Below are 27,764 nucleotides of genomic sequence, written 5' to 3'. Positions count from 1 at the left end.
CTAATTAGAAGTGGTTATAATTAAATTCGGGCTGTTACTTAGTTCACATTTTCGTGATTCCAGTCATTTTTTTATTAATAAGTGATTGTTTCTATAATAAGTAATTATGGAATTTGTAAAGAAATGATCATAAAAAGCATCCACTTTTTCCCATAGACTTCAAAAATGACTCAAATGTCAAAATCCACCAAGTCTTAGAGTGTTTAGATATTAAATGGAAAAGTGAACATCGACAATTCTGCGAGCAACTGGACAATTGAGATGTGAACCAAAGCATTCCAGGAAAAAGGACCTTAAGCTGAGGGTAACGTTGTGTATTGAGGTCGTGTGATCCGCTGTCCTAATGGAAAGAATTTGAAGGAAAGTGTACAGATCTAGCAGCTAGACTAGCCTAAACATAAACTGAGCAGGACTGTAACTGTATGGTGGAAACAAACTGCTAATCAAGCGACTATATTAGAGATGTTCAGATGTCAGATTCCTCATTGTCATTGCAGAAGACATATGAAGGTCCAAAACACTGAATTAAGAACAGGATGGTCAAAAAAGGTGCTTTCACAGAGTGTCTGGTCATTTGCTCATGCTCTTCTACTATACAATAACATGGAAGGCCTTTCGATTTTGGGGTTATGTAGGTTTGGTTGGAATAAAAGATGTTTACATTTTTGTCTCTTGATTGAACCCTGTTGCTGTTCTCCTGGTTTACTTCCAGACCTGTGAGAAGTGAGACGTTCAGATGTGCCAGCCAGAGATCAGACCAGTGAGACTGAAGGTCACATTAAAAAAAAAAGTCTGATTTGGTTTCTTCACACTTACAGTAAAAATTACATCTCAGTCACTTTAATGCGAAACCATTTAAATTGGACCATTGAAGATTACTGATCCTCAGGGCCAGTGACCCCTAATTAACTTATTCAGCTGTCAGGGAATCACCGGACCAGCTCTCCATCCTACGGTCGGGTCCGGTTCTACCGCCCCTGAGATCTAGCTCAGAGCGATGCTGTAGAACGTTAAGCTGGTAAACGAGGAGAATTCGCCTAGCTTTCTCACTGCCTACATCCAGACGCCTAACCCTGCTTCCTCTGATAATTAATTTAACCGAGTAGCCACTTCGATATAGTTAAATATAATCACCAGTCACGCCTGTTAACGGCAGCTTCTCCTCTTATGGATCTTGCACTTGGTAAGTTGCCTCGGTTTAATTCAGAGGGTATGGACATTTAGACAAAACCCTAGGTTATAGAAGACAAAGAAAAGGAGCGCTAACCTGGACTCGGCAGAGTTAGTTTGAGGTGCTCTTTGGAAGGGGATTCAAAAAATCCTTGAAACAAAAGAGGAAGACTCCAAGGCACTCTCTAAAAAATATTAAGATTTAAAAAGCCTTTATTTAAAACGGCATGGTCATATGGACCTATAAAACTTCTACGCGTTTCGGCATCAAGCCTTCATCAGAAGTCATGCAAACAGATGTCAGACTGCAATAGGCCCTTTTAAAGGGAATGCTCAACCAACTTAGAACCTGCCACATGGACTTAGAGGCAAAGTCTGCAGTAGTGTCAACCGAGCAGACTCACCAAACAGATGGTGTTATTCAGACCACAAAAAGTTTACTCCCCAACAAACCTGCATGGTATCCCACATGTATAAGCAGGTAACAATTAATTGAAACAAAAACATTTACAAAAAACACATCAGAAAATCTGGTGGAACACATTTCACAAAGGGTCTGTACGTTAGGGACTTTAAACTCAGTGTTTACGACAAGACAAACTTCTCTAACAAGAACACAGTTATAAATTCTTGTTCTTCCATTAGTCCAGGACAATGTGGTGGCTTGTCTTACAGCCAAACCACAATTAAACAAATAACACCATCTGTGTTGATCTGCTGGTTGAACACCACCTGCCAGACTTTGCCTCTAAACGTCATCTTGGCAAGGTTCTAATTGGGTTGAGCATTCCCTTTAAAAGGCCCTATTGCCAGTCCGACATTCTGTTTGCATGACTTCCTGATGCAAGGTCTTAATGCTGAAACACGTAGAAGTTTTATAGGTCTATATGACCATGCGTTTAACTAAAACCAATACACAAACTTGATAAATCTTACTTGTTCATCCTTAATTTATTTAACATAAAATCCATCTTAGCTCCTCTGTTATTATTAATGATTGATAAAACGAAACCAGTTTGAATGTTGAGAATGCAGCTTAGAAATACCTGAACTCCAAGGTTGAAGTGTAACTGTGTTCTAACTGTAGTTTTACAGCATCACTGGGTTAAACTAGTGCAGCTGTTATTAAAAAGAAAAGTCCACAAACTGTTGCAGCATCTTGTCAAGAACTTTCCCTGTACTTCTACTATCCAAGAATTATTTAGTTAATTTTACTTTTGTAGTAGGGAAGGACTCACTCTGTTTGGACCAAAGTCTGAAGTCTGTCCCGTTCTTTGGTCATTTCAGTGAGGCTGGCATTCAGTCGGTCTCTCTCTTCTGTCATGGAGGAAAGTTGATCATTGCTGGCCTGCAGACGTTCAGTCAGGTTTTCTTTGATGGCGGTAAATCTGCAGCCGAGTCACGGTTTGAAATATCAAGGTACACGTTTCAGAAACACCAGAGTCCTGATGCCGCCCATCATATAGCGCCTTATATTTTGAAAAAAAAAAATGACCTAAAACCTGCATCTGAATCAGTACTTTTTATTCCTGTGGCGAAAAGAAAAGTAGTATTTAAGAAGGACAGTCGTCCTTCAGAGCAGAATAAGGTTCCTGAAAATCACACATTTACGTTCATGTTTAACCCACCTTTACAATAAAAAACATTGTCTTGACAGCTGCTAGAGAACTGTGAACCACAGAGGATGTATCTTTCTATGTCACTGCCATTATACAGCCACAGAGCAAACAATTCTGTTTCAGTGGTTGATCATCCATCACCTCTGAAACTTGTCACTTCCTGAGAACATAAGAAACTGAAAAAGATCACATTTCACACTCACTGCAGTCTGTGCTACAGACCTGATAATCTGAGGAAAAATCCGCCACCTTACGAGCAATGGAGGAAATTTATGTCGACATTGAAACCTCCCAAAGCTGCCGACCCAAAATGTTCCAGGAATCAAACAGGTAAGAATGAAGTGACAGAGATTCTAAATAGAATATACATTATTATCTGTCATTTACTGCTGTACAGATAATTGGTTTATTTCTGCGTTAAGGTCCGAGGAGTTCTCAGAGGAGTTTTCATTCAGTTATTCTCTGTTTGGGGCTGCTGAGTGTTTTCCTGCTGGTTGGACTCATCGTCCTCGGTGTCCACTGTGAGTAAAACAGCTTTAAATTTTTTTATTGTAAAAGCTGGTTAAACATGAACGTAAATGTGTGATTTTCAGGAACCTTATTCTGCTCTGATGGACGACTGTCTTCTTAAATACTTCTTTTATTTTCGCCACAGGAATAAAAAGTACTGATTCAGATGCAGGTTTTAGGTCATTTTTTTTTTCAATATAAGGCGCTATGTGATAGGCGGACTTCTCTTTTTACTCATTACAGCTGAGCTAGTTTGCGCTATGATGCTGTAAAACTACAGTTTTAACACAGTTGCACTTGGGTTTAGGTACTTTTAACTTATTCTGTAAAGTCAGCCTTGGGTTCAAGTCCCCCACCACATTTAAACTGATTTAATTCATGTCAGTCATGAAAAATGCAAGAGCAGCTAAGATTGATTTTATGGAACTCATTCAGGTTAGAACAGTAGAATAAGTCAAGTTTTGTTTCTGTTCTCTACAGAAATCAGATTCACTGAGCTTAGTTCCACAAAATGTGAGAATAATTTGATTTAGGACTGAAGTTGAGAGACAGGATTAATAGAAAGCATCAGGACTCTGGTGTTTCTGAAAAATGTACCTTGATATTTCAGACCGTGACTCGGCTGCAGATTTATCCGCCACCAAAGAAAACCTGACCAAAGAACGGGACAGACTTCAGTGTTTGTCCAAACAGAGTGAGTCCTTCCCTGCCTGATAGAAGATAGAAATGTCTGCCTGTTACTCTCCAGTCATGAGATGACCACGAAATGAGCAGAAGATTCAAAAATAAGAAATTATCAAATAAGATAAAATCCTTGAAGTTCCTCTCTCGCCATTGATTAAACCTCAAAAAAACTCATCTCTGCATGCTCTGCAATCTTTCATTAAATAAATTTAATTGAATTTAATTAATGAATTTAGAATTTAGAACAGAACTGGGTTCATGTGTTGGTCACGCATGAAATACCAGAAGTCTGAAGCCGTGTTTTTGACATTGTCATCATTACTCTGTAGTTTCAAGGTAGAAATCTTCAGTCATGATGTTGACTTCTCATTTCATTCATAATATGTCTTCTAGCAAATAAAATCACTGCATGGACTGAAGACAAATTACTGTTTAGATCCAAGTCTAACTTAGACATTGTTGTAGAGGCCTTTAGGGGTAACTGCTGAAAACATTGACTTGTGCTAAAATAACTTCATAATACATGCACATTTTGATCAGTAATGAGCATCGTTTGATATTTCTTCCAGAGAAAACGTGTCCTGCAGGATGGAAGATGTTCAGTTGTTCCTGTTATCTCCTCTCTCAAGAGTCTGGTTCCTGGAACAAAAGCAGGGAGGACTGCAGAAGCAAAGGAGCAGATCTGGTGGTGATAAACAGCGATGAAGAACAGGTACAGAATTTGTTTTAGCAAGTTTTCAAATGACATGGAAATGTATTTCAGTCTTCATCCTCAGTGTACATTACTTTGCCCAGTTTTCAAGACTAAAAGGAAACAGCTGTGTTCTCTTCCAGTGTGTTTTAATTCAGACATTGTAGACTTAAACTGTGTGTCTTTAATAAGCCCATATTTAAAGATTAGAACTCTTTAACAGCCAACAACGGACATTTTCTGTGACTTTCTGCAGCACAGAATTCAGTTAAACTCTAGATAGTATTTAAAACCAGAGAAGCTGCATAGATATTCATTGTCCATCCATCCATCCATCCATCCATTGCAGGGTCAGATTCAATCCTGAATCTGAAGTTTGACGATCGGGTGAGACTCCATTTCTGGCAGCCTGAAGTAAATTTTCCCAAGGAGGAAGTGTGATAGCAAAGTAATCGGAGCACTTTCCATTGTTTAAGACAGGAATCACCACCCTGGCGCTGCACAGTGATGTAGTGGTTAGCATTTTCGCTTTGCACCAAGAAGATCCCTGGTTCGTGTCCCGGCTTTCCCGGGATCTTTCTGCATGGAGTTTGCATGTTCTCCCTGTGCATGTGTGGGTTTTCTCCGGGCACTCCGCCTTCCTCCCACAGTCCAAAAACATGCTGAGGTTAATTGATAACTCTAAATTGCCCGTAGGTGTGAATGTGAGAGTGATTGTTTGTCTGTATATGTAGCCCTGCGACAGACTGGCGACATGTCCAGGGTGTACCCTGCCGTCGCGCGACTCAGCTGGGATAGACTCCAGCCCCCCCACGACCCTAGTGAGAATAGAGCAGTGTATAGAGGATGGACAGATGAAATCACCACCCTCCAACTGCCACTCCACATGGACTGTCACAGATGACCACTGAAGAGGCATGTCAGTAAAGATGGTCCAACAATGTCCAGAGTCCTCAGAATCTTTAATGAATCTCATCAACATCGAGTGCTTTACCACTGATGACTTTCTTGGCTACCACAGTGACCTCTACCATGGATATGAGCTTCCCCCAAGTCTTCATTCACTGCCTCCTCAGCAGAATACGTGTTAACGAGGTTGAAAGAGTGTTTCCATTCAACTTCCACTTCTTGACAGTGTCCTCAGTCTGCAGTTCTCCTCCTCAGCTACATAGTCTGTCCAAGTCCTGCCTCCCCTTCCTGAGGCGTTGAACTGTTTAATAGATCAGTTTCTGCTATATTCCGTTATCCGCCCTATTGACAGTTTTTGACCATCCACAGTTCTTTTCCATCTTCACCACCATTGGTCGTGCTGATCTTTAGTCCAAGCCTGACAAAACTTGGCCTCGATTTTAGATTTGTAAAACTTTGTTCATCCATCAAAGCAACTCCAACCTTACAACAAGACCACAACAACACAAGGAATTGCATTCTTTCTACCAATGTTTATATGAACACTTTTAATATGTTCAGTTGTCATGGCAATTAGACCCTGTTGAGCTGATTGGTCCCCTTATCATTGCTTGCAGCTTTTTTTAAATGGTTAGTTTTAATTAGAGCAGTTGTATTATGATGTGTTCATAGAAAACTGGTAAACTGCTCATGTTGTATTGTGGTTAAGAGCTAAAATGTAATTTTCTTCATGTTGAACAGACGTTTCTCTCTACGTTCACCAACAACTCAACTTGGATTGGGTTGAATGACATCCAAACAGAAGGAACCTGGATGTGGGTGGATGGAACTCCTCTGATTCTGAAGTAAGGCTTCACTTTAGCATAGCATCGATATTTACATCCTCATAGAGTCACAAACCACTCACCAACTGAACCATTCACATCATATCTACATGCTATCATCATAGAAGAAGGCTATTCACACATCAGACACCGATCTGATCCAATTCTGATTCCTTTGTCAAAGAAAAACAGTCTAATAATTCTGTTGTTTACTGACTTGCCAGCTACTGGGACAAAAACGAGCCGAACAATAAACGAGGAATACATGATAAAGAAGACTGTGCTCAACTCAGAACTCCTCCCAACACTCTTTGGAATGATCTTTCATGTACATCGTCTCTGCAGTGGATCTGTGAAAAACAACCATAATGTTGCTGCATTATTTGTTTGAGGATCATGTGTATTTGAAGGTCAGATATCTAAAGAAATAACTGTGAGAACTTCAGGCTTTTATATTAAGTATTTCCAGAACTGCTGTCATTCACACACAGCCTTAAAATTCAATACCTAAACAAATTTGCTGAAAGTGGATCATTGAGTATTTTTAAAAAAAATGACATCATTGTTGTAGAAAATGTTATTAGTACTTGGATGAACTGTATTTGTACTGTGACCATCACAAACCAGTGTGTTAATCAGAGCACATAATAGATCTGACTGTGAATGTTTTCTACTATTTTGTTCTGGTGTGTGATTCTGTTGTGACCAGCGTCAACACCAAGGTCTAATCACACCCAGACTGTGTGTCGTCTTCATGAGGAAACAAAGCTGCGGTGTGTGAAGGACTGATGTTATTATAAGTTTGCATTTCTTGTTTGAATGTGGGTCAGATCTCTGAACACGACTCTGGTGTCAGAGCTCTGTCCTTCAGCTGAAATATTCACTCTGCATTTCTCTGCTTTATTATTCTTTAATAAATTACAAAGACAAATACTGTGTGTTGACTAACTGTTAAAGGGGAAACTATGAAGGCAAATTTGTTTCTTTATTTTTCAATCGAAAAAAAGTTGCTCCAATCGCAAAACATGTTTTTAATCAGAAAAAACTTCACTTCAATCAAAAAAATGTTTTCAATCAAAGAAAAACTTGTTCAAATGCAAAAAGAAAAAATTGAGACCCAAAAAATTGCATATAAACATGTTTTTTTCTTTGATAGAATTTTTTTTTTTGTTGAAAATACATTTTTTGATTGAAGTCATATTTTTGGATTTGAGCCATATTATGGGTAGGACATTTGTTTCTTTATTACTCAATGAAAACAAAAGCAGCCCCAACCTCAAAAAATGTTTTCAATAAAAAAAAGGTCACTTCAATAATAATAAAAAAAATTCAATCAAAGAAAAAAACGTTTTCCCAACAGAATAAATATTTGAGACTAAAAAAACAAATGCATTCGAACACGTTTTTTCTTTGAAATTTTTTCATTATTGAATTCAGTTTTTATTTGACTGAAAATATATTTTCTGATTGAAGTCATATTTTTGGATTTGAGCCATAAAATGAGTAGGACGTTTGTTTCTTTATTACTCAATCACAAAAGATATAACTTCAATCAAAAAAAAAATATTTTCAATCAAAGCAAAAAAAAAAAAAGTGTTCGGAGTGTTTCGACTTTGTTTTGGCATTCAAACGCCTTTTTTTCTGATCGAAGTGAAAAAGTTTTGAAGCCTGTTTTTGCGATTGAATCATTTTGACACAAACATCCCACAGTGGGCGGATACTTCTCCATTGGTCGGGCATGTTTGAGTGACAGGTGTCCACACCAATGACGAATCTCCCTCCAGAAGAAGCAAGAAGGCAGCTACTTGTGTGCGGGGAAGTCAGTCTTTTCTATAGTCGTATGTTTGTGCAGCTGACACTGCATCTGTGGTTGCAGGCACAGGCCACTACTTATTCCACCACCAGCTGCAGCTGCATTGTAGTATCCACGATACTGAATTTACTGTGAGTACAATGCCCTCAGCACACTTCACATTATAGGCTATATAAACACTGTTAAGCACGTTATATTAACGCAGTGGATTAATATCTCGTTGCAGGCATCCAATGGCACAACAGTATTTAGTGAGATTAAGGGATAGATTGGGCTCTGTCATCAACAGAGTACCTATTGATTTGGAGTACCTCCTGTTTGTATGCAATCAAGAGTTGCAGTTTGTTCGAGCTGGTGCACAATATTTAGAAGTTCCATCCTACTTTCCCTGTCCAACATGTGGTGGCTATATCGTTGTAGAGCGGAGGAACAGTATCCTGTCCTAGATGTGAGCTGAGCACTGCAGTCAGCTCTTGCAGACCATCAACCAGCTCTGCAGGAACTTCCAAATATTACTATGTAGCTATCAGCACAATCCACCAAACTGACTATATACCTAATAATAATCTAATAATAATCTTATTAAAAAAGCCTTTCATATTCTGTGGAACACAAACACACATTACAGTTTTTCTCCATTGGTTTGGCTCATTTCTTGAAACCGAGATGACATTCTCAAAATAACATGGACAAGTCTCCAAACCACTGGGCATTTTCACACAATGGATTGGACATTTTTCATTCCTTTAAGCAAATTTTAAATGTTTCAGTACAGTTCTGCAAATGATTAAACACAATCTCCTACAGTTTGTACAAATACCGTGTGAATATATGTCAGTGATCTGAGCTGACTGTCACTTCTCAGTCAAAGTGTCATACCCTTCAAAACATGTTAGCATTATTTCAGTGTTTAAGTCGTCACAATCAAAACAATTTATTCAATTCCAAAAATATGTCAGGAACACCCTGAATTACTGTAGATCACTTCAACTTCAAGAGGAGCTATAAGAATGCGTGGTGGTGGAATACGAGGAAGAGGCCGAGGTGCACACAGACACCAAGCTGTCCTTGATGAAATTCGGGCTACTCTTGTTGACCATGTAATCAACTATGGCCTAACAATGGCAGAGGCAGGTCAAAGAGTGCAGCCTAGTGTGCCCCGCTCCACAGTTTCGTCTATCATTTTGGATGTGAAACTGCATTTTGTTGAGATCAAATTTGCTTGTAAGTAGATGAAACAGAGTTTTGAAATTTGTGTGAGCTGTTTTGCAAAAGTTGATTTGATTTTGAGAAATGTGTCAAAGCAATTGAGAAACTGTAAGAATAAACTTCCCATGGCTGTGCAAAGTGCCATGTGTGTGTCAGAACTTAAAGACTACTCATGTTTTGTTTTGTCTTATTGAGGTTTTTTTTTTCTTTTCACCATTGTACTGTTAGACATGGGGGATATTTGATGTTCCTCTGCCACAGTGACCAAACTTCTAAACGTTTTGACTAGTAGTGCTCACACAACGCTACAGGGACTTTGCATTTTGAGGGCACTGACCATTTGTATGAAAAAAATGTTTAGTTTTGAAGCATGAGTGAATTGTTTTCATAGAGATATGACCTTTTGCTGGTGATCCATGGAGTTGTGCTAAGTCATCCACACCATTTTGCCAAATGAACCTATGATTTTGAGAATGTACTTTCTGTTTCAAGAAATGTGCTGAAGGTATTGAGAAAAAATGTGTCATTTTGGTGCCATTGACTATTTACACGAGAGGAGTATTTGGTTTTGAGGCATGGATGAAGTGTTTTGAGAGAGATATGGCATTTTGCTGGTAATCCATGGTGTTGTGCAGAACCAGAGAAAGTATTTTGCAAAATGCACCTAGAGTTTTGAGAATGTCATCTCGGTTTCCAGAAATGAGCCAAACCAATTGAGAAAAACTGTAAAGCATTACAAATGTCACTGGCTCCATCTAGTGGTACAAACATGAAGCAACCCTGACACACCTTTTAAAAAGCCCAGGAAACATCATTTCCACTAAAGATCCATAAAACACTTTGGAACAGACAAATCAAATGAAGTCCATTAAGGACCTGCTTTTAAAAGAAATGGTTCAATGTATAATTCTGGAACTTTTTGTATCACAGTGGACATTTTTGCTGTTTTCAGGCCTAAAATCAACATGGCCACCTAAAACCAAACATCACATGACATTTTTACATCAAGATTTTTTAAAATGTTATAGATACACAACTGAGTAAAATTGAAATTGAAAGTTATTTCTAAAGATATTGTAGTAAACCTGTTGACTACTTTATATTAAATAAGTCAAAAAGCCTTGGAGTCTTTCTAGTCTTTTCTTCAGGAGGAAATGACATCATATGGAGCAGGTCATGTGATCTGGAATTAACACACTTCCTTGAGAGATGTTTTTGTAATGGGGAAATTAGTGGAAAGTGATTTAATTTGTTTTTTCTATATAAAATTTAATATATTGCCAAAAAAGAAATATCTGTCATGATTATCTAAACTTAATAAAAAGAACACAATAAAAACTATTTCTGAATCAGCTCATTTTATTGTTGTTTAACTAATTAGAAGGTGGTTATAATTAAATTCGGGCTGTTACTTAGTTCACATTTTCGTGATTTCCAGTCATTTTTTTATTAATAAGTGATTGTTTCTATAATAAGTAATTATGGAATTTGTAAAGAAATGATCATAAAAAAGCATCACTTTTTCCCATAGACTTCAAAAATGACTCAAATGTCAAAATCCACCAAGTCTTAGAGTGTTTAGATATTAAATGGAAAAGTGAACATCGACAATTCTGCAGCAACTGGACAATTGAGATGTGACCAAACATTCCAGAAAAGACCTTAAACTGAGGTAACGTTGTGTATGAGTCTGTGACCGTTCCTATGGAAGAATTTAAGGAAAGTGTACAGACTAACAGCTAGCTAGCTAACTAACTAGCAGACTGTTATGGTGGAAACAACCTCTATTCAGCACTTTAGAGATTCAGATTCAGATTCCTCTATTGTCATTGCAGAAGACAATGAAGGTCAAACACTAATAAAACAGATGTCAAAAAAAGGTTCTTTCACAGAGTGACTGGTCATCTCATGGCTCTTCACATAATAACATGAAGGCCTTTCGATTTTGGGGGTTATGTAGGTTTGGTTGGAATAAAAGATGTTTACATTTTTGTCTCTTGATTGAACCCTGTTGCTGTTCTCCTGGTTTACTTCCAGACCTGTGAGAAGTGAGACGTTCAGATGTGCCAGCCAGAGATCAGACCAGTGAGACTGAAGGTCACATTAAAAAAAAAGTCTGATTTGGTTTCTTCACACTTACAGTAAAAATTACATCTCAGTCACTTTAATGCGAAACCATTTAAATTGGACCATTTGAAGATTACTGATCCTCAGGGCCAGTGACCCCATAATTAACTTATTCAGCTGTCAGGGAATCACCGGACCAGCTCTCCATCCTACGGGTCCGGTTCTACCGCCCCCTGAGATCTAGCTCAGAGCCATGCTGTAGAACTGTTAAGCTGGTAAACGAGGAGAATTCGCCTAGCTTTCTCACTGCCTACATCCAGACGCCTAACCCTGCTTCCTCTGATAATTAATTTAACCGAGTAGCCACTTCGGTATAGTTAAATATAATCACCAGTCACGCCTGTTAACGGCAGCTTCTCCTCTTATGGATCTTGCACTTGGTAAGTTGCTAGGTTTAATTCAGAAGGTATGGACATTTAGACAAACCCTAGGTTATAGAAGACAAAGAAAAGGAGCGCTACCTGGACTCGGCAGAGTTAGTTTGAGGTGCTCTTTGGAAGGGGATTCAAAAAATCCTTGAAACAAAAAGAGGAGACTCCAAGGCACTCTCTAAAAAATATTAAGATTTAAAAAGCCTTTATTTAAACGGCACGGTCATATAGACCTATAAAACTTCTACGCGTTTCGGCATCAAGCCTTCATCAGGAAGTCATGCAAACAGATGTCAGACTGCAATAGGCCCTTTTAAAGGGATGCTCAACCAATTAGAACCTGCCAATGGACTTAGAGGCAAAGTCTGCAGGTAGTGTCAACCAGCAGACTCACCAACAGATGGTGTTATTCAGACCACAAAAAGTTTACATCCCCAAAAACCTGCATGGTATCACATAAAGCAGGTAAAATTAATTGAAAAAAACATTTAAAAAACACATCAGAAATCTGGTGAACAACATTTTCACAAAGTGGTCTGTACATTAGGAGACTTTAACTCAGTGTTTAGACAACAACTTCCTCTACAAGAACACAGTATAATCTTGTTCTTCATTTAGTCCAGGAAATGTGGTGGCTTGTCTACAAGCCACCACATTAACAATAACACCATCTGTTGGTGAGTCTGCTGGTTGACACTACCTGCAGACTTTGCCTCTAAGTCCATTGGCAGGTTCTAATTGGTTGAGCATCCCTTTAAAAGGGCCTATTGCAGTCTGACATCTGTTTGCATGACTTCCTGATGAAGGCTTGATGTCGAAACGCGTAGAAGTTTTATAGGTCCATATGACCATGCCGTTTAACTACAAACCATACACAAACTTGATAAATCTTATTGTTCATTTAATTTATTTACATAAAATCCATCTTAGCTCCTCTGTTATTATTAATGATTGATAAAAACGAAACCAGTTTGAATGTTGAGAATGCAGCTTAGAAATACCTGAACTCCAAGGTTGAAGTGTAACTGTGTTCTAACTGTAGTTTTACAGCATCACTGGGTTAAACTAGTGCAGCTGTTATTAAAAAGAAAAGTCCACAAACTGTCGCAGCATCTTGTCAAGAAACTTTCCCTGTACTTCTACTATCCAAGAATTATTTAGTTAATTTTACTTTTGTGGTAGGGAAGGACTCACTCTGTTTGGACAAACACTGAAGTCTGTCCCGTTCTTTGGTCATTTCAGTGAGGCTGGCATTCAGTCGGTCTTTCTCTTCTGTCATGGAGGAAAGTTGATCATTGCTGGCCTGCAGACGCTCAGTCAGGTTTTGTTTGATGGCGGGTAAAACTGCAGCCGAGTCACGGTTTGAAATATCAAGGTACACGTTTCAGAAACACCAGAGTCCTGATGCCGCCCATCATATAGCGCCTTATATTTTGAAAAAAAATTACCAAAAACCTGCATCTGAATCAGTACTTTTTATTCCTGTGGCGAAAAGAAAAGTAGTATTTAAGAAGACAGTCGTCCTTCAGAGCAGAATAAGGTTCCTGAAAATCACACATTTACGTTCATGTTTAACCCGCTTTTACAATAAAAAGATTCTCTAGTCAACAGCTAGAGAACTGTGAACCACAGAGGATGTATCTTTCCATGTCACTGCCATTATACAGCCACAGAGCAAACAATTCTGTTTCAGTGGTCGATCATCAATCACCTCTGAAACTTGTCACTTCCTGAGAACGTAAGAAACTGAAAACGATCACATTTCACACTCACTGCAGTCTGTGCTACAGACCTGATAATCTGAGGAAAAATCAGTTACCTTACGAGCAATGGAGGAAATTTATGCCAATATTGAACGTGATAAACCTGCTGACCCAAAACGTTCCAGGAATCAAACGGGTAAGAATGAAGTGACAGAGATTCTAAATAGAATATACATTATTATCTGTCATTTACTGCTGTACAGAAAATTAGTTTATTTCTACGTTAAGGTCCGAGGAGTTCTCAGAGGAGTTTTCATTCAGTTATTCTCTGTTTGGGGCTGCTGAGTGTTTTCCTGCTGGTTGGACTCATCGTCCTCGGTGTCCTCTGTGAGTAAAACAGCTTTAAAGTTTTTTATTGTAAAAGCAGGTTAAACATGAACTTAAATGTGTGATTTTCAGGAACCTTATTCTGCTCTGAAGGACGACAACCTTCCCTGTGACTGTCTTCTTAAATACTTCTTTTCTTTTCGCCACAGGAATAAAAAGTACTGATTCAGATGCAGGTTTTAGGTCATTTTTTTTTCAATATAAGGTGCTATATGAAAGGCGGACTTCTCTTTTTACTCATTACAGCTGAGCTAGTTTGCGCTATGATGCTGTAAAACTACAGTTTTAACACAGTTGCACTTGGGTTCAGATACTTTTAACTTATTCTGTAAAGTTAGCCTTGGGTTCAAGTCCCCCACCACATTTAAATTCATTTAATTCATGTCAGTCTTGAATAATACTAGAGCAGCTAAGATTGATTTTATGGAACTCACTCAGGTCAGAACAGTAGAATGAATCAAGTTTTGTTTTTTGTTCTCTACAGAAATCAGATTCACTGAGCTTAGTTCCACAAAATGTGAGAATAATTTGATTTAGGACTGAAGTTGAGAGACAGGATTAGTAGTAAAGCATCAGGACTTTGGTGTTTCTGTAACATGTACCTTGATATTTCAGACCGTGACTCGGCTGCAGATTTATCCGCCACCAAAGAAAACCTGACTGAACGTCTGCAGGCCAGCAATGACCAACTTTCCTCCATGACAGAAGAGAAAGACCGACTGAATGCCAGCCTCACTGAAATGACCAAAGAACGGGACAGACTTCAGTGTTTGTCCAAACAGAGTGAGTCCTTCCCTGCCTGATAGAAGATACAAATGTCTACCTGTTACTCTCCAGTCATGAGATGACCACGAAATGAGCAGAAGAATCAAAAATAAGAAATTATCAAATAAGATAAAACCCTTCAAGTTCCTCTCTCGTCATTGATTCAACCCAAGAAAACTCATCTCTGCATGCTCTGCAATCTTTCATTAAATGAATTTAACCTCTTGCTTCCTTAAAATAACCGAGGTGTAACTCTACACAGCCGCTTCCTGTAGAACAGGACTGGGTTCATGGGTTGGTCACGCATGAAATACCAGAAGTCTGAAGCCGTGTTTTTGACATTGTCATCATTACTGTGTAGTTTCAAGGTAGAAATCTTCAGTCATGATGTTGACTTCTCATTTCACCCATCTTCCAGCAAATACAATCACTGCATGGACTGAAGACAAATTACTGTTTAGATCCAAGTCTAACTTAGACATCGTTGTAGGGGCCTTTAGGGGTATCTGCTGAAAACATTGACTTGTGCTAAAATAACTTCATAAATACATGCACATATTGATCAGTAATGAGCATCATTTGATATTTCTTCCAGACAAAACGTGTCCTGCAGGATGGAAGATGTTCAGCTGTTCCTGTTATCTCCTCTCTCAAGAGTCTGGTTCCTGGAACAAAAGCAGGGAGGACTGCAGAAGCAAAGGAGCAGATCTGGTGGTGATAAACAGCGCTGAAGAACAGGTACAGACCCTGTTTTAGCATGCTTTCATTGACATGGAAATGTATTTCAGTCTTCATCCTCAGTGTATATTACTTTGCCCAGTTTTCAAGACTAAAAGGAAATAACTGTGTTCTCTTCCAGTGTGTTTTAATTCAGACATTGTAGACTTAAACTGTGTGTCTTTAATAAGCCCACATTTAAAGATTAGAAACCTTTAACAACCAACAACGGACATTTTCTGTGACTTTCTGCAGCACAGAATTCAGTTAAACTCTAGATAGCATTTAAAACCAGAGACACTGCATAGACATTCATTGTCCATCAATCCATCCATCCGTCCATCCATTGCAGGGTCAGATTCAATCCTGAATCTGAAGTTTGACGATCGGCTGAGCCTCCATTTCTGGCAGCCTGAAGTAAATTTTCCCAAGGAGGAAGTGTGATAGCAAAGTAATCGGAGCACTTTCCATTGTTTAAGACAGGAATCACCACCCTGGCGCTGCACAGTGATGTAGTGGTTAGCATTTTCGCTTTGCAGCAAGAAGATCCCTGGTTCGCGTCCCGGCTTTCCCAGGATCTTTCTGCATGGAGTTTGCATGTTCTCCCTGTGCATGTGTGGGTTTTTTTTCCGGGTACTCCGGCTTCCTCCCACAGTCCAAAAACATGCTGAGGTTAATTGATGACTCTAAATTGCCCGTAGGTGTGAATGTGAGAGTGATTGTTTGTTCTGTATATGTAGCCCTGTGACAGACTGGTGACATGTCCAGGGTGTACCCTGCCGTCGCGCGACTCAGCTGGGATAGACTCCAGCCCCCCCATGACCCTAGTGAGAATAGAGCAGTGTATAGAGGATGGACAGATGAAATCACCACCCTCCAACTGCCACTCCACACTGACTGTCCCAGATGACCACTGAAGAGGCATGTCAGTAAAGATGGTCCAACAATGTCCAGAGTCCTCAGAATCTTGAATGAATCTCATCCACACCGAGTGCTTTACCACTGATGACTTTCTTGGCTACCACAGTGACCTCTACCATGGATATGAGCTTCCCCCAAGTCTTCATTCACTGCCTCCTCAGCAGAATACGTGTTAACGGGGTTGAAAGAGTGTTTCCATTCAACTTCCACTGCTTGACAGTGTCCTCAGTCTGCAGTTCTCCTCCTCAGCTACATAGTCTGTCCAAGTCCTGCCTCCCCTTCCTGAGGCGTTGAACGGTTTAATAGATCAGTTTCTGCTATATTAATAGATTAGATTTATATAGCGCTTTTTTGGACACTCAAAGCGCTTCACAATGGATCCATTATTCATTCACTCACACATTCTCACTCTGGTGGTGGTAAGCTACAGAAGCATGGCTGTCAATCCACACCTACAGCCTCTCTGACCACCACCATACAACAGTGTGAGACCAAGGCAGGTAAAGTGTCTTGCCCAAGGACATGCACATGAATAGGTCAGAGTGGGAATCAAACCGCCAACCCTTCAATCATTGGACGACCCACTCTACCACCTGATCCACAGCCACCCCATATTCCGTTATCTGCCCTATTGACAGTTTTTTGACTGGCCACAGTTCTTTCCCATCTTCACCACCCTTGTTCCTGCTGATCTTTAGTCCAAGCCTGACAAAACTTGGTCTAGATTTTTGATTTGCAAAACTTTGTTCATCCATCAAAGAAACTCCAACCTTGCAATAAGATCACAGCAACACTCCAACAAGGAGAAATGCTTTTTTTTGACCAATGTTTACATGAACACTTTTAATATGTTAAGTTGCCATGGCAACTGCACCCTGCTGAGCTGACTGCTCCCCTTATCATTGCTTGCAGCAGTTTTTGAATTATTAGTTTTAATCAGAGCAGTTGTATTATGATGTGTTCATAGAAAACTGGTAAACTGCTCATACTGTATTGCAGTTGAGAGCTAAAATGTAATTTTCTTCATGTTGAACAGACGTTTCTCTCTGAGGTCGCCTCTACAAACACCTGGATTGGGTTGAATGACATCCAAACAGAAGGGACCTGGATGTGGGTGGACGGAACTCCTCTGACTCTGAGGTAAGTCTTCACTTTAGCATAGCATCGATATTAGCATCCACATGGAGTCACAAACCGCTCACCAACTGAACCATTCACATCATATCTACATGCTATCATCATAGAAGAAGGCTATTCACACATCAGACACCGATCTGATCCAATTCCGATTCCTTTGTCAAAGAAAAACAGTCTAATAATTATTTTTTTTTCTGAACTGCCAGCTACTGGGACACAAACCAGCCTGACAATGAAGGAGGTGAAGACTGTGCTCAAATCAGAACTCCTCCCAACACTCGTTGGAATGATCTTCCATGTATAATGTCTCTGCAGTGGATCTGTGAAAAACAACCATAATCTTGCTGCATTATTTGTTTGAGGATCATGTGTATTTGAAGGTCAGATATCTGAAGAAATAACTGTGAGAACTTCAGGCTTTTATATTAAGTATTTCCAGAACTGCTGTCATTCACACACAGCCTTAAAATTCAATACCTAAACAAATTTGCTGAAAGTGGATCATTGAGTATTTTAAAAAAAAAAGACATCATTGTTGTAGCAAAATGTCATTAGTACTTGGATGAACTGTATTTGTACTGTAACCATCACAAACCAGTGTGTTAATCAGAGCACATAATAGATCTGACTGTGAATGTTTTCTACTATTTTGTTCTGGTGTGTGATTCTGTTGTGACCAGTGTCAACACCAAGGTCTAATAACACCCAGACCTTGTGTCGTCTTCATGAGGAAACAAAGCTGTGGTGTGTAAAGAACTGATGCTATTATAAGTTTGCATTTCTTGTTTGAATGTGGATCAGATCTCTGAACACTACTCCGGTGTCAGAGCTCTGCTCTTCAGCTGAAATATTCACTCTGCATTTCTCTGCTTTATTATTCTTTAATAAATTACAAAGACAAATACTGTGTGTTGACTAACTGTTAAAGGGGAAACTGCATCAAAAAAGCTGATAAATGTCACTAGAGGAAAATTAGAAACCAAATAGATGTAGTTCTGAAAGGGCCTCATTCTTTAGTCAGCGCCAAGAAGCGATAAAAGGAGTAATTCCTCTTTTTAAAATCATTCTAAAAACATGTTTTTGTTAGTGTACATCACTGTACTTGTAAATCTATCTGTGTGAAGACCAGTTTGAATTTCACATCATCATCATCATCCTTTACACCCAGTGGTGTGAAGGGCAGCAACAAAGTTCCTCCACTTCTGCCTGTCCTGGGCCAGCCTTGTCAATGTACTCCAAGAGTGCTGCATGGACTCCATCTCACCCTCTACTGTTCTTCTCCATGTTGTTCTTGGTCTTCCTCTCTTTCTTTTGCCATCTGAGGTCCAGTGCAGTGCTGTTCTTGTGATTGACTGTGGGTCTTTACGGAGTGTGTGTCCAATCCATTTCCATCGTCGCCTTGCGATGATGGTGCCCATGTCTTGTTGTTGGCATTTCCTTAGCAGTTCTTCATTGGAGATCTTTTCGGGCCAAAATATTCTTTGAATTCGCCGGAGACATGTGGTGTGGAAGGATCAAAGCTCGGAAAGATCTGCTTCCGTCATTCTCCAGCATTCTGCTCCATACAGCAGTGTTGATACAACGCAGCTCTGGTATAGTTTCAGCTTGGTATTTGTGTTGTACTGTGTTGATCTCCAGACATTGTTCATTCCCTTAAACACACTCCTTGCCTTGCTTAGTCTACTGTGGATGTCTTCTTTTGTGCCGCCCTCGGGTTTGATGATGCTTCCCAAGTATGTAAAGCTATCTGCTTGTCGTATATACTTGCGTATATGTACATCTGTCTGTGAAAACAAAAATCCGCAAAACAAAAAAAATCTGTGAAAATCTCACAGCAAGATTGCCACAAAAAAGTATGTTGAAAAAGAAAGTTGAAAAACTTTAAAAATCTGTGAAAATAACAGAAAATGTGTGTGAAATAGTGATACTGTTGCTGATGGCTGCAGCTGAAAACATGTAAATTAATTTAAATTTTTTGTGATTTTCATAGATCTGAAGGGAAAATCTGTAAAATAATTGCTTCAAAAATGACAACTAAAAACAGTAAAGAAAAACAAAAAACAAATGAACAAAAACATTTATTTCTTCCAGTATATTTATGTGTGTGTGTTTTAAGGATAGTAGGTTTTACCTCTTCCTGTGCCGGTAGTGCAACAAAACAACAACTGTGAAAGGAACAAATCAAGTTTTAGTTTAAAAATGGATCAATCTGGAATTTAGGGACTTTTGAAGTCCATGGGATACATCTTGCATACATTTTTGTTAAAAGTAAAAAAAATAAAATAAATGTTTTTATGTTCATTATGATCATGTCTTTATAAATTCTATAATTATTCATGAAAGAAACAATCACTTATTGATAAAAACTGACTAAAATGTCAACTAACAATAAAAATGAAAGAGATGGAAGCAAATATGAGTAAAGACACGTATAATCGAACCAGATAGAACTGAGAGCTGCAATAAGAAGAAAACATGAAGACAAATCAAATGCAAGCTACAAATAAAGAAACACACATGCAAACAAACACAGAAAACAATGTAAAGAATAAACTAAACAAATATTAATATGTAGCTATCAGCACAATCCACCAAACTCACTATATAACTAATAATAATCTAATAATAATCTTATAAAAAAGCCTTTCATATTCTGTGGAACACAAACATACATTAAAGCATTACAAATGTCACTGGCTCCATCTAGTGGTACAAACATGAAGCAACCCTGACACACCTTTTAAAAAGCCCAGGAAACATCCATCCATCCATCCTCTATACACCGCTTTATCCTCATTAGGGTCGCGGGGGGTGCTGGAGCCTATCCCAGCTGACTCGGGCGAAGGCAGGGGACACCCTGGACAGGTCGCCAGTCTGTCACAGGGCTACATACACAGACAAACACTCACACTCGCATTCACACCTACGGACAATTTAGAGTACTCAATTAACCTCAGCATATTTTTGGACTGTGGGAGGAAGCCGGAGTACCCGGAGAAAACCCACATGCTCAGGGAGAACATGCAAACTCCATGTAGAAAGATCCCAGGCCCACCCCGGGAGTCGAACCAGGGATCTTCTTGCTGCAAGGCGAAAGTGCTAACCACTACGCCACTGAGCAGCCCCCAGGAAACATCATTTACACTAAAGATCCATAAAACACTTTGGAACAGACAAATCAAATGAAGTCCATTAAGGACCTGCTTTTAAAAGAAATGGTTCAATGTATAATTCTGGGAGTTTTTGTATCACAGTGGACATTTTTGCTGTTTTCAGGCCGAAAATCAACATGGCCACCTAAAACCAAACACCACATGGCATTTTTACATCGGTTGATGCTACAGGTATGGACCCGTACCTGTAGCATCTGTACTAGAGGTACGGACCTGTACCCGTAGCATCTGTACTAGAGGTACGGACCCGTTAAGGTCACTGAAGAGCTGGCGCCGGTTAACTACTATTTGCTGCACATTACAGGCAGTTTATATGAATGACTTTGACGGCGAACATTGTATAATTTAACCAAAAATACACCGTCTCCTCTCACACTTTAGACATTACAGTTTTTACGCTTTTCGACGCCGTGTATAAATTGTTTGAAGTCCAGTTCCTATTAATTAGTTTACCGCGTTCAGTGGTGGAAGCGGCTGACGAACTCCATTGCAAATGTTCCCATTTAATTTCGGACGCTAATTTACAAGATAAAGTTAAGGATGTCGCATATGAAACAAACACTGGTGAATGGTGAGGAGCAGCTCTTTAATTCGGCATGAATTAAAAAAAACCCACAAACTCGATTTACTGTGATATTGTGAGATTTGTTTGTGGTTATGTAACTTAGCCATTCAACAGAGTCCGCTAACCTTAAAGGTAGTGTCTACAGATACGGACCCGTACCCGTAGCCTGTGGCCTACGGATACGGCACTTTGCCTTACCATAAATATTAATGAGACGTACATGAATATCAATGAACCGGCTGATGAACGCGCTTTGTGATTGGCTGGTAATCCGACGTACATAAATATTAATGAGCCGTCTTGGTAATCCGAGTGATGAAGGCGCTTCCGTGATTCGAGGTGAATCTGCGTGCCGAGCCTGTCATATCAGTCATCTGCTGTTCTCTTTTCTATCATGCATAATGTCTTATAAATATCATTATCTGACTTTTTCACGGACAGCGATTTGGGGGTTGAAAACAGCACTACTATTAAAAATAGCAAAACTTTTTATTCACGTGACCCTGTTCTAATAAAGCACAAACAGCAAACAAAACAAATGGCGGAACTAACAGCCAGCAAACTACAAGTATTTTTTTACCTTCAAAAGTAGCGACAGACTATTACATATTAACAACCTAAACAAAACCCTGACGTATTTTCTACATCTGTCAACACAGACACTGCACGTCAGTCACTTTAATGTTAGCGGACTCTGTTGAATGGCTAAGTTACATAATCACAAACAAATCTCACAATATCACAGTAAATCGAGTTTGTGGGTTTTTTAATTCATGCCGAATTAAAGAGCTGCTCATCACCATTCACGAGTGTTTGTTTCATATGCGACATCGTTAACTTTATCTTGTAAATTAGCGTCCGAAATTAAATGGGAACATTTGCAATGGAGTTCGTCAGCCGCTTCCACCACTGAACGCGGTAAACTACTTAATAGAAGCTGGACTTCAAACAATTTATACACGGCGTCGAAAAGCGTAAAAACCGTAATGTCTGAAGTGTGAGAGGAGACGGTGTATTTTTGGTTAAATTATACAATGTTCGCCGTCAAAGTCATTCATATAAACTGCCTGTAATGTGCAGCAAATAGTAGTTAACCGGCGCCAGCTCTTCAGTGACCTTAACGGGTCCGTACCTCTAGTACAGATGCTACGGGTACGGGTCCGTGTCACGTGAAGCGAGTCAAATAACGTTTGGCGTTCAATGAGTTGTCGCGCATGAGCAGAAGCACTGAGGGTTGTAATGTTTAATAAAGTTCCTGGCATGAAAACGGAGCTGAGGGTGTCCGTTATCTCTCTGATAAGAACCCCGATAGAAGCGTACAAAAACGCCACATGGTGTCAGAAGCCAAACCGAGTGTGAGAGAAGAAGTCTATCGTTCGCCTTAAGTCGCTTTGGACGGGTTAGTGCATCGCCATGGCCAAGTTTTGTCCTCCGGATCCGCTGGACTTTACAAAGCCCGAAACCTGGCCGGACTGGAAACAAAGGTTTTCGCGGTACAGGCAAACTACCAAGCTAACGGAAGACGACGAGTCTGTGCAGGTTAGCGCATTGATTTATTCAATGGGAGCAGAGGCTGAGCACATATTTAAATCATTCACTTTCGCCGATGCAGAAGATGCAAGAAAGTATGACGCGGTGCTCGCAAAGTTTGATGAACATTTCATACCAAAGCGTAACGTCATATATGAGAGGGCTAAATTCCATTCAAGGAGACAGCTTGCCGGAGAAAGCATGGAGGGCTATATCAGGCAGCTGTACGAGTTAGCTGAAAACTGCGACTTTGGCGCTCAAAAAGAGGAGCAGCTGCGAGACAGGATAGTGATCGGGATTCGTGACACAGCGCTGTCCCAAAGGTTGCAAATGAAAGAGGACCTAACCCTGCGAGGTGCAATAGAGATGGCGAGACATTATGAGCTCGTGAAAGGACAAAACCAAGAACGTCCTAGCTCAGCTAATATGGATGAAATAAAGACATTCAGGAATAAGGGGAAGTGCGACTATGGCGCCAGAGCAGCTAAAACACACAAACAGAGGCATGACAACGCAAAGAAGTGTGGGAGATGCAACAGAGAACACGGTCAGTCTGAACAATGTCCAGCAAAAGGGAAAAGATGCAACAAGTGCAAAAAGTTGGGCCACTTTGCAGTAGCATGTTATACAAAGGAAGTGCAAGAAATAACTGTAAGCAACTGTAGAGATGACAGCGATGAGGACCAAGTATTTTTGGGTTCACTTACAGAGGTAAAAACAACGGTGAATGAGGTAATCACAGAAGATGAGCCACCCTGGTACACAGTAATGAACATTGCAAATACTCCTGTGACATTTAAAATAGACTCGGGGGCTGACACATCAGTGATTACAGAAGCTACATATGATAGCCTAAAGAAAAAGCCTCAACTCAAACCTATAAAAGGACCACCACTTCGCAGCCCAGGCGGCGCTGTGACCACAAAAGGACAGTTTATGGCCAAAATCAAAGCTGAGGTCAAAGATAAGCTGCAGGACTGCTATTTCAGAGTAGTAGTTGTCAAGTCATGTGGGGACAATCTCCTGGGCAGAGCCACCGCTACTAAGCTAGGCTTGATCAAACATGTAAAGCTGGACGAAGTGAACGTTTTCGGTGATGTGGGCTTATTAAAGGGAGACCCTGTGAGGATTGTGCTTAAAGATGGAGCAAAGCCCTACAGTGTAGCCACACCCCGACGTGTCCCAGTCCCACTACTGCCTAAAGTGGAGGAGGAGCTGAAACGAATGGAGTCAATGGGCATAATAGAAAAAGTCACACAACCAACACAATGGTGCGCACCCATGGTTCCAGTTATGAAGAAAAACAACAAACCCAGGATTTGTGTTGACTTGAAGAAACTAAATGAATGTGTGGAACGTGAAAAGTATATTTTACCCACTATTGATGATCTTCTTCCCAAGCTAGCAGGGAGTACTGTTTTCTCAAGCCTGGATGCTGCTAGTGGGTTCTGGCAGATCCCCTTAGCAGAGGACTGCGCCCTGCTGACAACATTCATCACCCCACTGGGCAGGTACTGTTTTAAAAGGCTGCCATTTGGCATCACATCTGCACCAGAAATATTTCAAAGGAAAATGTCAGAGCTATTGCAAGGTCATGACGGTGTGATTGTATATATGGACGACATTTTGGTTTTTGGAGAAACACAGGAGCAGCATGACACGAGACTCAGCAGGGTGATGGAGTCTATCAGGAAGTCTGGCCTTAAGCTCAATAAAGAGAAATGCAGATTGTCGCAGCCAAAGTTGGAGTTCCTGGGTCACATGGTGAGCAAAGATGGCATAAGGCCGAACCCAGCAAGAGTGGCTGCCATCACAGGAATGAGAGCACCCACAAGCATTGAGGAACTACGACGCTTCCTGGGCATGGTGAATTACATAGGTCGCTACCTGCCAAATCTGTCGACCTGTCTCCAGCCATTGAATGACCTGCTGAAGTCCAACAGAGTCTGGACCTGGGGTCCCCAACAAGACCAGGCCTTTTCAGAGGTCAAAACACTGATCTCATCAGCCCCTGCTTTGGCCTACTTTGACCCCAAGAGACCCACAGTTGTGAGTGCTGATGCGAGTAGCTATGGCCTCGGAGGCCTGCTGTTACAGGATCACAAAGGAACGCTGAAGCCAGTGGCATTCTGCTCTCGGACACTGACTGATGCTGAACAGAGATACGCCCAGATAGAGAAAGAATGCCTGGCAGGCGTATGGGCTTCAGAACGTTTCTACCAGTATCTGTGTGGCTTAGAGTCATACACACGTGGACAAAATTGTTGGTACCCCTCAGTTAAAGAAGGAAAAACCCACAATTCTCACTGAAATCACTTGAAACTCACAAAAGTAACAATAAATAAAAATTTATTGAAAATTAAATAATCAAAATCAGCCATCACTTTTGAATTGTTGATTAACATAATTATTTAAAAAAACAAACTAATGAAATAGGGCTGGACAAAAATGATGGTACCCATAACTTAATATTTTGTTGCACAACCTTCTGAGGCAATCACTGCAATTAAACGATTTCTGTATTTGTCAATGAGCGTTCTGCAGCTGTCAACAGGTATTTTGGCCCACTCCTCATGAGCAAACAGCTCCAGTTGTCTCAGGTTTGATGGGTGTCTTCTCCAAATGGCATGTTTCAGCTCCTTCCACATATGTTCAATGGGATTCAGATCTGGGCTCATAGAAGGCCACTTTAGAATAGTCCAACGCTTTTCTCTCAGCCATTCTTGGCTGTTTTTGGCTGTGTGTTTTGGATCGTTGTCCTGTTGGAAGACCCATGACCTGCGACTGAGACCAAGCTTTCTGACACTAGGCAGCACATTTCTCTCCAGAATGCCTTGATAGTCTTCAGATTTCATCGTACCTTGCACACTTTCAAGACACCCTGTGCCAGATGCAGCAAAGCAGCCCCAAAACATTACTGAGCCTCCTCCATGTTTCACCGTAGGGACAGTGTTCTTTTCTTCGTATGCTTGGTTTTTGAGTCTATGAACATAGAGTTGATGTGCCTTACCAAAAAGCTCCAGTTTGGTCTCATCTGTCCAAAGGACATTCTCCCAGAAGCTTTGTGGCTTGTCAACATGCATTTTTGCAAATTCCAGTCTGGCTTTTTTATGAGTTTTTTTCAGCAGTGGTGTCCTCCTTGGTCGTCTCCCATGAAGTCCACTTTGGCTCAAACAACGACGAATGGTGCGATCTGACACTGATGTACCTTGGCCTTGGAGTTCACCTTTAATTTCTTTGGAGGTTGCTCTGGGCTCTTTGGATACAATTCGAACGATCCGTCTCTTCAATTTGTCATCAATTTTCCTCTTGCGGCCACGTCCAGGGAGGTTGGCTACTGTCCCGTGGGTCTTGAACTTCTGAATAATATGAGCCACTGTTGTCACAGGAACTTCAAGCTGTTTAGAGATGGTCTTATAGCCTTTACCTTTAAGATGTTTGTCTATCATTTTTTTTCGGATGTCCTGGGACAATTCTCTCCTTCGCTTTCTGTTGTCCATGTTCAGTGTGGTACACACCTTTTCACCAAACAGCAGGGTGACTACTTGTCTCCCTTTAAATAGGCAGACTGACTGATTATGAGTTTGGAAACACCTGTGATGTCAATTAAATGACACACCTGAGTTAATCATGTCACTCTGGTCAAATAGTTTTCAATCTTTTATAGAGGTACCATCATTTTTGTCCAGGCCTGTTTCATTAGTTTGTTTTTTTAAATAATTATGTTAATCAACAATTCAAAAGTAAAGGCTGTTTTTGATTATTTAATTTTCAATAAATTTTTATTTATTGTTACTTTTGTGAGTTTCAAGTGATTTCAGTGAGAATTGTGGGTTTTTCCTTCTTTAACTGAGGGGTACCAACAATTTTGTCCACGTGTGTACAAGCTCTACACAGACCACAAGCCTTTGGTCCCACTAATCAATTCAAAAGACTTGGACACAACGCCCCTCCGCTGCCAACGCCTTTTAATCAGACTGATGAAGTTTAATCCTGTGGCAGTGTATGTCCCGGGGAAAAACCTTGTCGCCGCTGACACACTGTCAAGGCACCCTTTACAGAGCACAGAGCAGAACGACCTGGAACAGGAGATTCAGTCATATGTGGATGCTGTTGAGGAGACTGTTGGAGTGAGGAAGCCAGTCTTAGAACAGGTCAAAGATCAGACAGAGAGGGATGATGAGTTGCGAGTCATCCTAAACTACACAAGGAATGGTTGGCCCGACCATATTAAAAGCACAACTATGTCAGCTAAGCAGTATTTTCCTGAACGTGCAGCACTGAGTGAGTTGAATGGAGTCCTGAGACGTGGCACCCAGATCGTCATCCCACGTAGCATGCGAGATGATATGCTCCAGAGAATACATCAAGGTCACCAGGGGCTGACAAAATGTAGACAGCGCTACAAGAACGCCATCTGGTGGCCAGGCATTGGCAATGATGTTAGAGAACTCATACAGTCATGCCAACACTGCAGAATCAACCGACCGAGCCAGCAGAGAGAGCCTCTAATAACCACACCCCTGCCGGAGCTGCCCTGGCAGAAAATCGCAGCCGATCTCTGTGAGTACAAAGGACACACGTACCTGGTCATCATTGACTATTTTTCAAGATGGCTAGAAGTTCTAAATCTGCCAAAGACAAACAGCGAAACTGTTATTGGGAAGCTAAAAAGTACCTTCAGCCGCTGGGGAATACCAGAAGAGGTCAGGACGGACGATGGACCGCAGTTCTCTGCTGAATTGTTTAAGAAATTTGCAGCAGAGTTCGATTTTCAGCATGTCACCTCCAGTCCTCATTTTCCCCAGTCAAATGGTATGGCTGAACGTGCTGTCCAAACAGCCAAAACCATCCTTAAGCAGGAGGACCCTCACCTGGCACTCTTGATGTACCACTCAACACCAACAGAGCCGACAGGAGAGAGCCCTGCGAAACTCAT

At 40.5% G+C, this 27,764-nt stretch overlaps 3 protein-coding genes across 4 annotated transcripts in view; 2 read left to right on the top strand and 1 right to left on the bottom strand.

The window, feature by feature from the left end:
- nup98 (nucleoporin 98 and 96 precursor) overlaps positions 1-27,764 on the bottom strand; it is a 132,802-nt gene that overhangs the window by 32,502 nt on the left and 72,536 nt on the right. The window lies entirely within an intron of this gene.
- LOC127530663 (protein NLRC3-like) overlaps positions 1-27,764 on the top strand; it is a 139,439-nt gene that overhangs the window by 95,177 nt on the left and 16,498 nt on the right. The window lies entirely within an intron of this gene.
- LOC127530648 (CD209 antigen-like protein A) lies at positions 15,384-17,564 on the top strand. Its single transcript, XM_051937926.1, has 2 exons — positions 15,384-15,520; positions 17,457-17,564. Exons 1-2 carry the CDS (start codon positions 15,404-15,406, stop codon positions 17,562-17,564), a joined length of 225 nt encoding a protein of 74 aa, XP_051793886.1. The 5' UTR covers positions 15,384-15,403.

This window comes from Acanthochromis polyacanthus, chromosome 17, assembly GCF_021347895.1.
Source record: "Acanthochromis polyacanthus isolate Apoly-LR-REF ecotype Palm Island chromosome 17, KAUST_Apoly_ChrSc, whole genome shotgun sequence".
NCBI classification, from domain to species: domain Eukaryota; kingdom Metazoa; phylum Chordata; class Actinopteri; family Pomacentridae; genus Acanthochromis; species Acanthochromis polyacanthus.
The sequence above is the reverse complement of the archived record's forward strand: the minus strand, read 5'-3'. Positions and strand labels throughout refer to the sequence as shown.